This window comes from Hylobates moloch, unplaced genomic scaffold (genome assembly GCF_009828535.3).
Source record: "Hylobates moloch isolate HMO894 unplaced genomic scaffold, HMol_V3 SCAFFOLD_4, whole genome shotgun sequence".
In the NCBI taxonomy this organism is placed as follows: domain Eukaryota; kingdom Metazoa; phylum Chordata; class Mammalia; order Primates; family Hylobatidae; genus Hylobates; species Hylobates moloch.
Window position 1 is genome coordinate 63,611,078 of NW_026652279.1, and position 14,647 is coordinate 63,625,724.

Genomic DNA, 14,647 nt, shown 5'->3' on the forward strand with positions numbered 1-14,647 from the left:
AGAGAATTTCAGACCAATATCCTTGATGAACATTGATGCAAAAATCCTCAATAAAATACTGGCAAACTGAATCCAGCAGCACATCAAAAAGCTTATACACCATGATCAAGTGGGCTTCGTCCCTGGGATGCAAGGCTGGTTCAACATACGCAAATCAATAAATGAAATCCAGCATATAAACAGAACCAAAGACAAAAACCACATGATTATCTCAATAGATGCAGAAAAGGCCTTTGACAAAATTCAACAACCCTTCATGCTAAAAACTCTCAATAAATTAGGTATTGATGGGACGTATCTCAAAATAATAAGAGCTATCTATGACAAACCCACAGCCAATATCATACTGAATGGGCAAAAACTGGAAGCATTCCCTCTGAAAACTGGCACAAGACAGGGATGCCCTCTCTCACCACTCCTATTCAACATAGTGCTGGAAGTTCTGGCCAGGGCAATCAGGCAGGAGAAGGAAATAAAGGGTATTCAATTAGGAAAAGAGGAAGTCAAATTGTCCTTGTTTGCAGATGACATGATTCTATATCTAGAAAACCCCATTGTCTCAGCCCCAAATCTCCTTAAGCTGATTAGCAACTTCAGCAAAGTCTCAGGATACAAAATCAATGTACAAAAATCACAAGCATTCTTGTACACCAATCACAGACAAACAGAGAGCCAAATCATGAGTGAACTCCCATTCACAATTGCTTCAAAGAGAATAAAATACCTAGGAATCCAACATACCAGGGACGTGAAGGACCTCTTCAAGGAGAACTACAAACCACTGCTCAATGAAATCAAAGAGGATACAAACAAATGGAAGAACATTCCATGCTCATGGGTAGGAAGAATCAATATCGTGAAAATGGCCATACTGCCCAAGGTAATTTATAGATTCAATGCCATCCCCATCAAGCTACCAATGACTTTCTTCACAGAATTGGAAAAAACCACTTTAAAGTTCATATGGAACCAAAAAAGAGCCCGCATCGCCAAGTCAATCCTAAGCCAAAAGAACAAAGCTGGAGGCATCACGCTTCCTGATTTCAAACTATACTACAAGGCTACAGTAACCAAAACAGCATGGTACTGGTCCCAAAACAGAGACATAGATCAATGGAACAGAACAGAGCCCTCAGAAATAACGTCACATATCTACAACTATCTGATCTTTGACAAACCTGACAAAAACAAGCAATGGGGAAGGGATTCCCTATTTAATAAATGGTGCTGGGAAAACTGGCTAGCCATATGTAGAAAGCTGAAACTGGATCCCTTCCTTACACCTTATACAAAAATTAACTCAAGATGGATTAAAGACTTACATGTTAGACCTAAAACCATAAAAACCCTAGAAGAAAACCTAGGCAATACCATTCAGGCCATAGGCGTGGGCAAGGACTTCATGTCTAAAACACCAAAAGCAATGGCAACAAAAGCCAAAGTTGACAAATGGGATCTAATTAAACTTAAGAGCTTCTGCACAGCAAAAGAAACTACCATCAGAGTGAACAGGCAACCTACAGAATGGGAGAAAATTTTTGCAACCTACTCATATGACAAAGGGCTAATATCCAGAATCTACAATGAACTCAAACAAATTTACAAGAAAAAAAAAAACAACCCCATCAAAAAGTGGGCAAAGGACCTGAACAGACACTTCTCAAAAGAAGACATGTATGCAGCCAAAAAACACATGAAAAAATGCTCATCATCACTGGCCATCAGAAAAATGCAAATCAAAACCACAATGAGATACCATCTCACACCAGTTAGAATGGCCATCATTAAAAAGTCAGGAAACAACAGGTGCTGGAGAGGATGTGGAGAAATAGGAACACTTTTACACTGTTGGTGGGACTGTAAACTAGTTCAACCATTGTGGAAGTTGGTGTGGCGATTCCTCAGGGATCTAGAACTAGAAATACCATTTGACCCAGCCATCCCATTACTGGGTATATACCCAAAGGACTATAAATCATGCTGCTATAAAGACACATGCACACGTATGTTTATTGCGGCACTATTCACAATGGCAAAGACTTGGAACCAACCCAAATGTCCAACAACGATAGACTGGATTAAGAAAATGTGGCACATATACACCATGGAATACTATGCAGCCATAAAAATTGACGAGTTCCTGTCCTTTGTAGGGACATGGATGAAACTGGAAACCATCATTCTCAGTAAACTATCGCAAGGACAAAAAACCAAACACCACATGTTCTCACTCATAGGTGGGAATTGAACAATGAGAACTCATGGACACAGGAAGGGGAACATCACACTCTGGGGACTGTTGTGCGGTGGGGGTCGGGGGGTGGGACAGCATTAGGAGATATACCTAATGCTAAATGACGAGTTAATGGGTGCAGCAAACCAACACAGCACATGGATACATATGTAACAAACCTGCACATTGTGCACATGTACCCTAAAACCTAAAGTATAATAATAAAATTTTTAAAAAATCAAATAAAAATAGAAAAATCTACAGTTGTTACCTTTAAGACACGTTTGAGAGAACCCAATATAGAGTTTCTTTGTGGATGCCTTCTGTTCTGAAGAATCCAGTCACGATTTAACACCTTTTCCCCTTCTTCTAGCACACATTTCTGACCTCGGAAATGTGGTTTCTCATATAAAATCCAGCTAAACAAAGAGAAATGCAATGATGAGTTATATTTAGTTTTCTAAGAAATGAGGCATATAAGTCACAGACCATTTTGTCTACTTAAATTTTTTAAGCTGGGATATCTTCCACTATTAGCATATAACCCTATTTTTTGAAACAATGATATGTGCTAATTTAAGTACAGGTGAATAGTAAAGAAAAAATAAAAGTGCATATACCTTGGAAATAAAAATACTTTCTGAACATAGTACCACAATATATTTCTATGTCTATATTTATGTATGTATACTCTTTATAGATGTGGTCTATACGAAACTATACAGTTGCATAAAAAACAATAGTGCAACAATTCCAAATTATACTTCTAATTTTCTTGTTGCTGAATAACACAGGACACATGTCCCATTTTATTATATGAAGACGAGACTACGCCATGTGATTTAAGACATGAATGCTGACCTGGGTAGCCTAAACACTGGACAGATAAATTCTGGCTCCAGCATGTCCATGGGTCATGGTCCATAATAAATAGACGGGGTTGCCCCTCATTTTTAGACCATACAAAGATTCCTTCACTTCTTGAGCAAGTCAGCTATACAAACAACTTTAACTATGTGGCCTTCACATTCCTCAGCATCCCACAAATTCTGAACTCATTTTCAAAGCTATGCTTCATTCAACTGAAGCATTCACCCAAACTTGCCAAATCTATCCTGCTAATAATGCAGTTACAGAATGGTACTGATTATATAGATTAGGTCTTGCGACTTACTGGCTTAAGCACTAAAAACATTGCATTTTATGCCATAGTAAATAAAGAGAACTAAGTTATAACACACTAATAATAATGTTTCAAAATCTTCTGTCGAAAAGTAGAGGAAGGAGAATATGACTTCAATAAAAAATAGAAAAAAAAGCATTAACAGCAAGAAGACACATTTAATTTAAGAAAATATGCTATACAATTTTAAGAGACTTCTTACCAGCCCCTTACAACTTTTATTAGAACTCCATTTGGAAAAGACCATGACGTAGCATCAGGAATATTACAGTAGACTTCTTGTTTATATTTACTTTCATGGAGATCATAGATAACCATCTGCAACACAGTAAATAGCAGTAAGTAGTTACAATAACTAATTTTTAGAATGTATTTTAAATTCTAAAATGTCCTAGAACATAGAAATAAATATCCTAAATATACAAAAGTAAATGTTACTTTAGCTGTTAAATCCTTGAATAAAATCATTTTCTAAGTCACTTATATTAAATTCCTCAAGCCTGAAAGTTACGTAATATTTAACCTTTATCTTAGTTTGAGAAAGTTATCCTTACCTTCCCAGGTCTTGGGTTACATCTCAGAGTTTGTTTGTCAACATTCTGAAATAATAAACGTGGAAAAGTAAGCTTTAAGTAACATCGGTGAAAAGATGCATAATTCATTTTCTTAGCAGTCATGTATCCAATTTATCACATATTTAGTTAGTGATCATTATGAGCGAGGTGCTTCTCTAGATACAAGTGATATAAATACAAATATATAGGAAATTAACACATTGTCTCTTGCCCTCAAGAAGTACACAGCTTAGAATGGGTAAACAGATGATCATATTTGCATAGCTCTTCTAAGCCGGGAGACTAAGTTACATTCACAGGTAAAATACAAGGAAAACACTAGGTTATGGAAATGGCACCAGCATGGAGGTGAGGGCATACAGAAGTTCAAAGAGGCTTTTCTGAGGAAGTGGTATTGAGGGATCTTGAAAAACAATACTTCAATGAGTGGAAAATGTGGCAGGTTGTGATGGGATAGTGAATAAAGAAATTCTAGGAAGAGAACCATCCTGGGGAAAAGTGTACTGGTAGGAAACACAGAGTGTGCACCCAGAGTGTGGGGAGACAAGGTTGGCAAAACAGAACTTGGGGGCCTTATAATGCAGACTTAAGAGGTGCCACTTGATTTGGTAGGCAGTGGAGAACCATGAAAGAAATATTTCTTCAAATCCTATCATTTCTTTTAAAATGATTTTGCTTTGCAAGGTTTTGGTTGGTCTTTGAGTATTACTATTTGCCATGAAGATTGTTTGAGGTAAAGATACAGGCCTTGGACATCCTGTATCTTTATCTTGAAAGTACCATGATCTTGGAAATGCCAGAAAGGAAAGTCCCATATTTAATAAGCATTCTACATTAAATATTTAAATATTTCTAAATCAAAGAAAACTGTAATTGAATTTAAAACATTTTCCAGCTATAATGCTTTCAGTTCTTTTGTTTGATGTAGGTTGCTCACTGCCCCGCATTGCATGAACAACAACATGAGTTGTTGTAGTGAGAGGCTGCTGTCAAACACTTAAAAATTTTACTTAACAGAAAGATTTTTCATGAAACTAATAAGCTAAATGCAAAGTGACAATTTTCCCACATACAGTACCTTGAGAAATTTGGAATGTTGTCACTTAATTTAGTTTGAAAAATATTAGCAAAAGACTTCAAAATAACCTTGCTTCAGTATTATGCTTTTTAAATTCTGACCAAGCAATTTTTTTTCTAAGTAGTCCAGCTAAAATACATGAGTTACGATATATTTCAACCAAAGAATAAATCTGATATTTTTATGAAACAAACTTTATACAACTTCTACAACCTCAAAACATTGATTTTCTTTTTTGTTTTGTTTGTTTGAGATGGAGTCTCACTCTGTCGCCCAGACTGGAGTGCATTGGTGCAATCTTGGCTCACGGCAACCTCTGCCTCCCGGGTTCAAGCCATTCTCTGCCTCAGCCTCCCCAGTAGCTAGGATTACAGGCGCCTGCCACCATGCCCGGCTAATTTTTTTTTTATTTTTAGTAGAGACAAGGTTTCACCGTCTTGGCCAGGCTGGTCTTGAACTCCTGACCTCATGATCCACTTGCCTCGGCCTCCCAAAGTGCCAGGATTACAAGCGTGAGCCACCATGCTTGGCCAAAACATTGACTTTTCTGAATAAGGCTTTAGATAATTTCATGACCCAAAGCTTTAATAATTATTATTAATATAATAAACAAAATAACTTACCTCTATAAATGGGCTCAATCTGCCTGGGTTGTCTTGAACACGGAAATACTTTGACACTGGTTCCTGAAAAATTCCACCAAATCTGGCTCCTTTTTCTGAGGAATGACTTTGGGAAGTCTGCAGATACTGATGATACACACTCTTTAAAGAAGAATGTAGTTTGGAAGTAAGGTCAGATTTCTGGAGAAATGAGGTCTTTTCTGGCCACAGACCAACTTGCAGATTGGAGGTAGTAGGTTCATTTGGCATCACATATGAATTCTTAGAAATTCCAATGCTTTCCTGGTCATCAGGGTAAAATGTGATGGAAGGATCTGGCAACTGGAAGGTAACATGCTCTCCGCTTCCAGCTCTCAGATCTCCTTTATGCAATACTGCTGCCTCCTCCTCTTCTTCCTCATCAGCTGCCTCTCTGTCATCTTCATCAAAATTCATCTTTAAACGCTCTGACACTGACTGGAGAAGGGATAAAACAGAAGAGGACTGGTTTTCACTCTCTCTTGATTTCCTGGGGCCATGGTGACCAGGTGAAACCTCACTGGATAGAATGTCCTCCTGTGAGCTGTCATCCTCATAAATGGGAGACAACGCTAAAGGATAAATTTTGTACCTTTTGGCCTCCACTGATAAGAACATTTCTGAACTATCACTATCAAATGTCTCACCTAATTTAGTACCTTTTTCAAAGTGATGGACAAGGTCAGTTCTACTCTCAGACCTTTCACATGCCAGAACAGGCATGCTGTCAGGGGACGTATCACGAAACAAGACAGACCGTGTTTGTCTTGCTTCTGCGGAAGCATACTTGTCCTCCTCTTGAAGGGGCTCTTCGTATAATATAGTAAAGGAAGAATTTTCTTGTTCATCTTGAGAAACAAAAGCTAAATTATATCCTTTTTCACCACTATAATCTGTCTCTTTCCTCTTGTCATATATTTTAGTAAGAGACATTCTTTTGTCTAGTCTTACTGTGGTATCCCCAGGTTGAAAATCTGGCATTGCTGGGGCTGGGTAGCCCTCATAATCCTTACTTAATGTAGGGGATTCATATCCCCTGAAATGTGTAGGAAGTCTATTTTCATGTGCTATCAAGCCTTCCTTTAGTTCAGTAGGCTCTTCCTTTGTTTCTTCAACACTCCCTTCAGCATACTCTTGTGGTGTTTTACTTTCAAATGCAGGAGGCATGGCCTCCACTTGTTTAATGGTCAATCCTAGTCCTGTTCCATGTATTTTCTCAATGTCTACCACTGTGGGTAACACTTTGTGTTTCCCAATATTCTCACCACAATCTTCTGGGGATATTTTTTCCATTTCTATCACAGAGGGTATGGACACAGTTGCTCCAATAGTCTCTTTAACGTCTCTCTTGCATGCTTTTTCCATTTCTAAGGGGGCAGGTGCTGCCTCGTGTGCTTCCTTCACTTTTAACACACACGGTACTATTTCAGTATTCTTAATGACCCCTTCAGCAGTCTTTTGGTAAGTAGCTTCCATTTTCAACATAGACCCCTCAGTGTTCCTGGTAAAACCTTCGGCATTTTTTTGGTAAGTACTTACTACCTCTAATGCAATGGGCATCACCTCAGTTTTGCCACTATCTCTTTCAGTATCCTTTGGGTAAGTATTTTCCATTTCTAACCTCACAGGCATCACTTCAGCCTTTCCAATATCCCCTTCAGCATCCTTTTGGTAAGCATTTTCCATGGCTAATGTAACAGGTATCATTTCAGCCTTTTCACTAATCCCTTCACCATCTTTTTGGTAGATATTTTCCTCTTCTGACAAGAGTATCGCCCCAGTCTTGCCAATATCCCCTTCAGCATGCGTTTGGTAAATATTTTCCCTGTCTATTGTAACAGGTGTCATCTCAGTCTTTACAATATCCCCTTCAGCATCCTTTTGGTGGATATTTTTCACTTCTGGCATAATAGGTATCACCTCAATTTTGCCAATATCCCCTTCAGTATCCTTCGTCTTGTAAGCTTTTTCCATTCCTAAAATGACAGGTGATCTCTCAGTTTTTTCAGTACAGCTCTCGGCATCCATCTGGTATACTTCTCCCATTTTAAAAACATTAGCTTTTGGCTCAGTTTTCATGACATTCAATTCAGCATCCATTTTATGTATTCTTCCTATTTCTATCATAGGAGGAACTGCCTCATATTTCAGAATATTCAATTCAGCATCCTTTTTGTTTGTTTTCCCCGTTTCTAACATGGAAGGTGTAAGTTCAATTTTCCCTGTATTTATTTCATTATCCTTCTTGTATACTTTCCCTACTTCTGACATTGCAAGAGGTGTGTTTTTACTGTGTCCTGGCAAGTTTTTTTCAGATATACATACAAGGCTATCAGACAAACTGCTTTTAGATGTACCAGGTGCATGGATGTCATCATTCACAAGTGGAGGCCATTTGAAATTTAACACAAGAGTTCTTCTATCCTCTGTCTCAGTTTTGTTATTATCCACATTCTCCATTTCCATTGTCTCATTACAGTCCTCACTGCAAAATAAATGTGTTTTTACCCTATCATCTAACCGTTTGTGTGACATGTCTTCAGCTAGTAAAACCGTATCTGATTCCTGCAAATTTATACTATCAGACAGTCCAGATCCATTTCCAGAAAATGGGGATTTTTGGTAGAGAACAATTTCTCCTCCCTTAATTGACTCTGTGCCACTAGCTAAGTTACTTACGGAGAAGAATTTACTTAATACTTTATTTTCACTAATTTGTGTGCTTTGATTTACTGGCTGTTCTGAAACCAAGAACTCTCTAACTACATCATGTGGCTTAACACTATCGCTGTTCAGAATTTTTGAAGTATTAGCCTGAAGTTCAGAATCCTCAGTATCTTCAAAAGCATCATTTCTCAATTTTTCTTGGGCTACATAAATAATCTCATTGACTAATTCCCTAGCTTTATCTTCTAACAAACAAGACACATTCATACTATCAGGATCAACAAGAAGACTCTTCTCACCAACTGTTGGTGAAACACAGGGCTTTTCTTCGACTTCTGACATGTTTTCCGTTCCCTGCTCTTCCAAACCCTCCGTCTGTTGTATTTCTGTTAGTGTCACTTCTGATGGGTTTTTCTCAGAGATGTCTTCTTTCAGGGTACTCAGATTCATTATACCTTCTATGGATATATGCTCCTGGCAGGTACTCACTGTGTGTTTGAATTTTAGTTCTTCCCTGACAGAATTAAAAATCTCACCAATCAATGTATCAGCTTTTTTGAGTAAACTACTTTCGAGGTCCAAAAGTCGGTCATGTGCTCTTCTCCTGGCTTCTATGTGCTCAGCAGAGGCTTCAGAACACTGTTGGCCTGAGCTGTTAACTGACGCTACAGGCCCAGCAACTGCTCCAGTCTCTGCTTCCATAGGATTGTCAAATTGGGCAGCAGTTGGGAAATCAGTGGAGATCTTCCCAGTATAAATCCCAAAATGTTCCTGAAATGGGGTTACTTCTGTCCCAATTGAGATAGATGTTTCAAATTCCAAATAAGAGGTGTTAGGGTATAACAGGTTAGTTACGGAGGTACCTCCATGTGTGAGATCTTTGGTAACTTGTATAGAATCCAAATTATTTTGGGGCTTATGTGAATTTATTATCATGCTAACTTCTTCAGGGTAACTAGAGGAAGATGACACACTATCAATACCACCATTTAAAAAATGGATGTTCTCTTTCTTTCTGTAAGATGAGGATTTCTTTTCTGATTTCAGCACAGAAGGTACATTAAGGAAGCTTGAGTCTTCAGATGCAGAAATTTTTTTTTCCAAACTGGAAACAGAATCCAGAAAAGGTGAATTTACTTTTGTGCTGCCAGTTTCTTGGAATTTAGGGGAAATATTAGTTAAGCTGGGTTCTGCCATTTCTGAGTGACCAGAAATCTTTTTAGTCCTACAAATATCCAAAGATTGATGAATCATACAAGCGTTAGCTTCACAATTCTGCACCATTTGCCTACTGATTTTTTCATCATGAATAGATGGTAAAATCCCAGATACAATACTTTTAAGAAGAGCAGGAGGAGAGCCTAAAGCATCTACCTCTGGTTCTGGTTTATCCTCATATTTGGAGGCAGCAGGAGAAAGCTCAGCTTGGCAATTCTCTTTAAGGCCAGCATCTGAACATTTCTCTCCTATCTCATTATGATTAATTGATTGAAAACTTTTGCCCTGTTCAACTACTAGAAAGGTTAATTCTGATAAAATAGGCTTTTCTGGAACATGGGTAATTTTCAATGGAAAAGAAGACATTTTATCCTGAGAAATGCTTCTGGGCTCCACTTGTGAAAGAGATACTTTGGACGAGGATATAGTTTTTCCTCTTCCAGAATATGACTCCACAAGAACATTGTTCTGACCATCAATTTCAGCTTTTGATACAATGTTAGCAGTTTTGGCTTCCAAGGAAAGAGAATCAGACTTCTCTATTACGCTCATATTTGCTTTAGTGTTTGAAGACACTAACTCTACTCTATTAGGATCTTGAGATAAAATGGAACTGCAATCCTTAGAGAAGTTTCCAGAGTCAAAGCTCAATAGCTCCATCCCAGTTAAGTGAGGGCCACTGGCTTCAGAACCTGGAAGAACCTGGCATTTTTCACTATTAGAAAGAACTTCCTTGGATTCAAAAATTGCAGATGTATATTCAAGGCAAAAGGAAGGAGGAGGACTCTTCCTGCCTGCAGCCTCAACATGGTTTTTCACATTTTCTTCTTTACACTTACTAGGCTGATAGGAAATACCAACAATGTTGACATTCCCAGTTTCAATGGGCACAGGAGAACCCTCATTCATTAAATCAGGAATATCCAACTTGCTCAGCATCCCAACTCCAGAAGCAAAGGTAGGAGGTGAAATATTGAAATTTTGTGTTTTACAGTCAAGGCTAAGAGATGTTTTAGCATCAGGTGATACTTTAGCTTGTTGAGGACTCTGAGAGTCAAGAGGAGTTTCTGAAATGTGACTTCTATTAAGTTCAAATTTCAACTCAGATGCATTTTCATTTCCGAAGCGTGCTACAACTGCTGATTCACTGATGTAATTTAAAGAGGCCAGGTCTTTTTTATTCATTCTAATATGAGGAATTTTATCATGTGACCTAAAATCAAGCTTTTTGGCTTTGGTTTCAAAGTAGTGGTCAGTATCTTTGGGTAATGACTCAATTTTATCTTCTGGAGCTTTTACATGACTTGAAGCTATGGATTCACCAGCTGAGGCACTTTCTGTTTCTTGCCTGATTTCTCTAACAGCCACATTTTTCTGAGAGTCTTGGGCAGACAATCTCTTTCCTTCATTTACAAATTCTGTGTCTGTCACAGCATGTCTCTGAAGAGCAATGACATTGGTGTGAGTGGCAGCTTGCTTTGATGAGTTATCTATGGTTTGCTTGTCAGAACACTCACTCTCTGGCAACTGCAGATCTTCATGCCTAATTGATTTATTTGGACTTGGCAAATTTGTACTTTGCTGTTCAGTAGTGTCACTCCCATCAGATTTACTACAAAAGAAATCAGAAATAGCAGGGCCCTGAGGCTCAACAAGCTCCTCTCTTTGCACCAATGTCCTATTACTCATCACAGTGCTGTTTTCTTTTGTCGTATTTTCTGTTGTAGTTACTCTCTGAAAATCTGGGCTGCAAGGGACTTTGCGATGGTTACTTCCTGTGAACAATGCTGAACATACCAAATTTCTGTTAGCCTGAGAAACCGGTTCACAACTTAAATGGTGCTGTGAGTCAGATTCTCCACTGTAGCTGGAGTTAGTCACAGAAGAAGGGGATGACCGATTTCTCTCAATACTCCCCCAAGCATTTTTATTTAAAAGATTATTGGAAGAGGCAATATTCTGCAGTTCTGGGTTATTTGTCAAAGAATTTTCTTTGTTGAAACATGTTTTGCTACAATCAGAGTCTTCTAATGGGCCTTCAAGTAGATTTCCTTTCATAGATGAGTCTGTACTAGCTGATAGCAACAGTGGCAGTATCCCAGCCTCAATCTCACTTCCAGGGTCAATGTGTCTGTTTGTATTAGAGTCAGAACTTTCATTTTCTCTGTCCAAGGTATTCACAGTTGCCAAGTCCGTCTGTTGCTTTAAATATTTCCTAATGTGTCTTGGGCCTCGATATGTTGCATATGTTACTGAAGGCTTCTCTGGTTTACCACCGATTTGTCTGTAAAAAGAAAGCATGAGAGTATCAGGAAATATAATTAATAATACTTAATACTAATCCCAGCAACTGTGGTAAAAGTACATCTTTTAAAAACCACTTCCCTTAATATGTACCAATTTGGGGAGTAAATCCTAGAATGCTTTAAATTTATCTTTATTAAAAATAATAAAAATTTAACAAGCAGCACCTGAATGTCAATGCAGCATGAAGAATGTTTGACCTCCTTAGAATTACTCCTTCTTACCTGATTACATACATACCTCTGACTGTGGTTAACAGAATATGAGTCCAAGCCTTGGGTCCTAGTTCTAATCTCAAAGGAATGTCTGACTCTAAGTAACCAGATTGACTTTGGGCCTCATATTACTACAAGTTTAGGGATACATCACTGATTTCTCCACCACATTAAAGCATCATAATGACCTTCTATTCCTTTACTCTTAGATGTGAATTTGAACAGTAACATTTAGCACATATGTTGGAAATGTTTTAAACAAAAACAGATGGCAAGATGTCTAGCCCACAGTAAGCACTCAGTATGTATTTGTTAACTCAATAAATGACAATTAACTCAATAAATGACAAAACTGCATTAAAATTCTCTGTGTTCAGTTCTTCAAATATTCATTTAGCATAGTGAGTATTAAACTGCTTGGGGAAATGCAAAAATCAAAAAAGATGTCTAGAGTAAGTATAGAAAACTAACCCCAGTATAAAGATCCTGATGCTCTCAGCACCCAATTTCCTTTGGAGAATCTACCCCTACGAGATCTCACATCATGCCATACTATCTTGTAGCCAATTATACACGTCATTCTCTGCCCTTTAATGCCAGCATCAGAAGGAAACTCTAATGCCCTCTAAGACTCAGCACACAAATAATTTCCACTGCAAACCTATCCCTCTACTACTAAGATGGAGAGTTAGTCTTTGATCTCTGGGTGCACAGGGCACAACATTTGTCACATTAAATTACAAAGATCTATGCACTTATTTATTTTCCCCACTAGCCTGGTGGCTATTTGAGGGAAGGTACTGTGTCCTAATCATCTTTCTGTTTTTAAGTGCCCCACACAAGATTTGGCAAATTCTATATGCTTAATACCTTCTCATGAATTAATGAATAAGTAAAGCAATGATACTTACTGCTAAGTAATCTGTTTCCAAAGAATGTCTTAACTCTTATATGTGATAATCAAAATGTTTTAAATTTTGAACTCTAATTACCTTTCAATTTCCTGACTATAAAAAATAGCATGCACTCATATGTTCATCACAGCAGTATCCACAATAGCAAAAACATGAAATCAACCTAGATGTCCATCAATGGTGGATTGGATAAAGAAAATGTGGTACATATATGCCATTGAATACTATGCAGCAATAAAAAAGAAGAAAATCGTGTCCTTTGCAACAACATGAATGTAGTGGAGGCCATTATCCTAAGTGAATTAACACAGGAAAACCAAATACTACATGTTCTCACATATAAGTGGAAGGTAAACGTTGAGTACACATGAACCCAAAGAAGGGAACAATAAACACTGGGGCCTAATTGAGTTGGGAGGATGGGAAGAGGGTGAGGACTAAAATACTACCTGTCAGGTACTATGTCCATTACCTGGGTGATGAAATAATCTGTACACCAAACCCTCACAACAAGCAATTTATCTGCATGTAACAAACCTGCATATGCACCCCAACTCTAAAATAAAAGTTGAAATTATTTTTTAAAAAACAGTATGGTAGAAAAATCTGATGTGTGTTCTACTTGATTTTTTTCTGATTAAACATATGATTAACCAAACCAAACCATTCATGTGAAATACACATGAATAATTTAGAAATTCAGTTATCAGTATTCCAATACCTAAAAAATACATTTTATTGCCAACTTTAAAGCAATTACATTAAGAATTCTAGATTTGTCTAATTGATAAAAGAGAAAGTATATTTCTTTTGACATGTAAAAACTTCACCAACTATGTCTCTTAAATACTTCTTAAATTTTAGCTGAAATAATTCATTTCAACCTATGTATCTCCTGGCCCCTTAAAACACTAATGCACCAGTATTGTAAAAAATTGTTAGTTATATTCATTTATTTTTACTGTCCATTATAAAGCACTAAAGGAGATGCATAAAGAAAAGCTTTGTGTTGCAAAAATGGTTTTAGTTGCTGCATGAATTTCAGGTTAGATCAAGGACTGTTATGAAACAAAGTCAAAACTTGGATAAGATACCATTATTTGACATTTGGGTCTTTCCTTTTTGGTATTTTTAAAAAATCTAATCCTTATGAAGACAGAGCCCAATGTATTGTTTTTATTAAACTCTCTATGTAAGCCTCTTGCACAGAGCCAGCTATGACATAAATATCTAATAAAAATGCGATGACAACTTCTATGTGTAAGAAAACTAAGTAAAAAATTCTGTTCTTACATATGAATCTTCCTATTGTTACATGCAATGTGGAAAAAAAAGTTTTGTACCAAACATTTTCTGTTTCATAATGTAGTGATACTTCATACCAATTTTAGTAATGTATCATGTTTTATTCAAAGTAAGCTATATGATAATAAGATTAAACATTTAATTTGTAACTACCAACAAAACCCCAAAAGTTGAATGAATGAATGAATGAATGAATGGCGAATATAAAAATAAAACAAAACAATGAAAGAAAAAAGTTGGATAAGGCAACCAGTCCATGAAAATACGCAAGAAGAAAAAAATAGGTAAAGTAATGCTATTGGTAAAATGCCATA

General features: G+C 37.2%; 1 protein-coding gene across 1 annotated transcript in view; it reads right to left on the bottom strand.

Annotated features, from left to right (window-relative positions):
• Nucleotides 1-14,647, bottom strand: part of CRYBG3 (crystallin beta-gamma domain containing 3) — a 138,739-nt gene that overhangs the window by 67,507 nt on the left and 56,585 nt on the right. Inside the window, exons 4-7 of the mRNA XM_032150341.3 lie at nt 5,693-11,879; nt 3,971-4,015; nt 3,619-3,734; nt 2,505-2,652 (exon numbers count right to left, since the gene is read on the bottom strand). Coding sequence (XP_032006232.1) covers nt 2,505-2,652; nt 3,619-3,734; nt 3,971-4,015; nt 5,693-11,879 — 6,496 coding nt within the window. The remainder of the gene's footprint in view (nt 1-2,504; nt 2,653-3,618; nt 3,735-3,970; nt 4,016-5,692; nt 11,880-14,647) is intronic.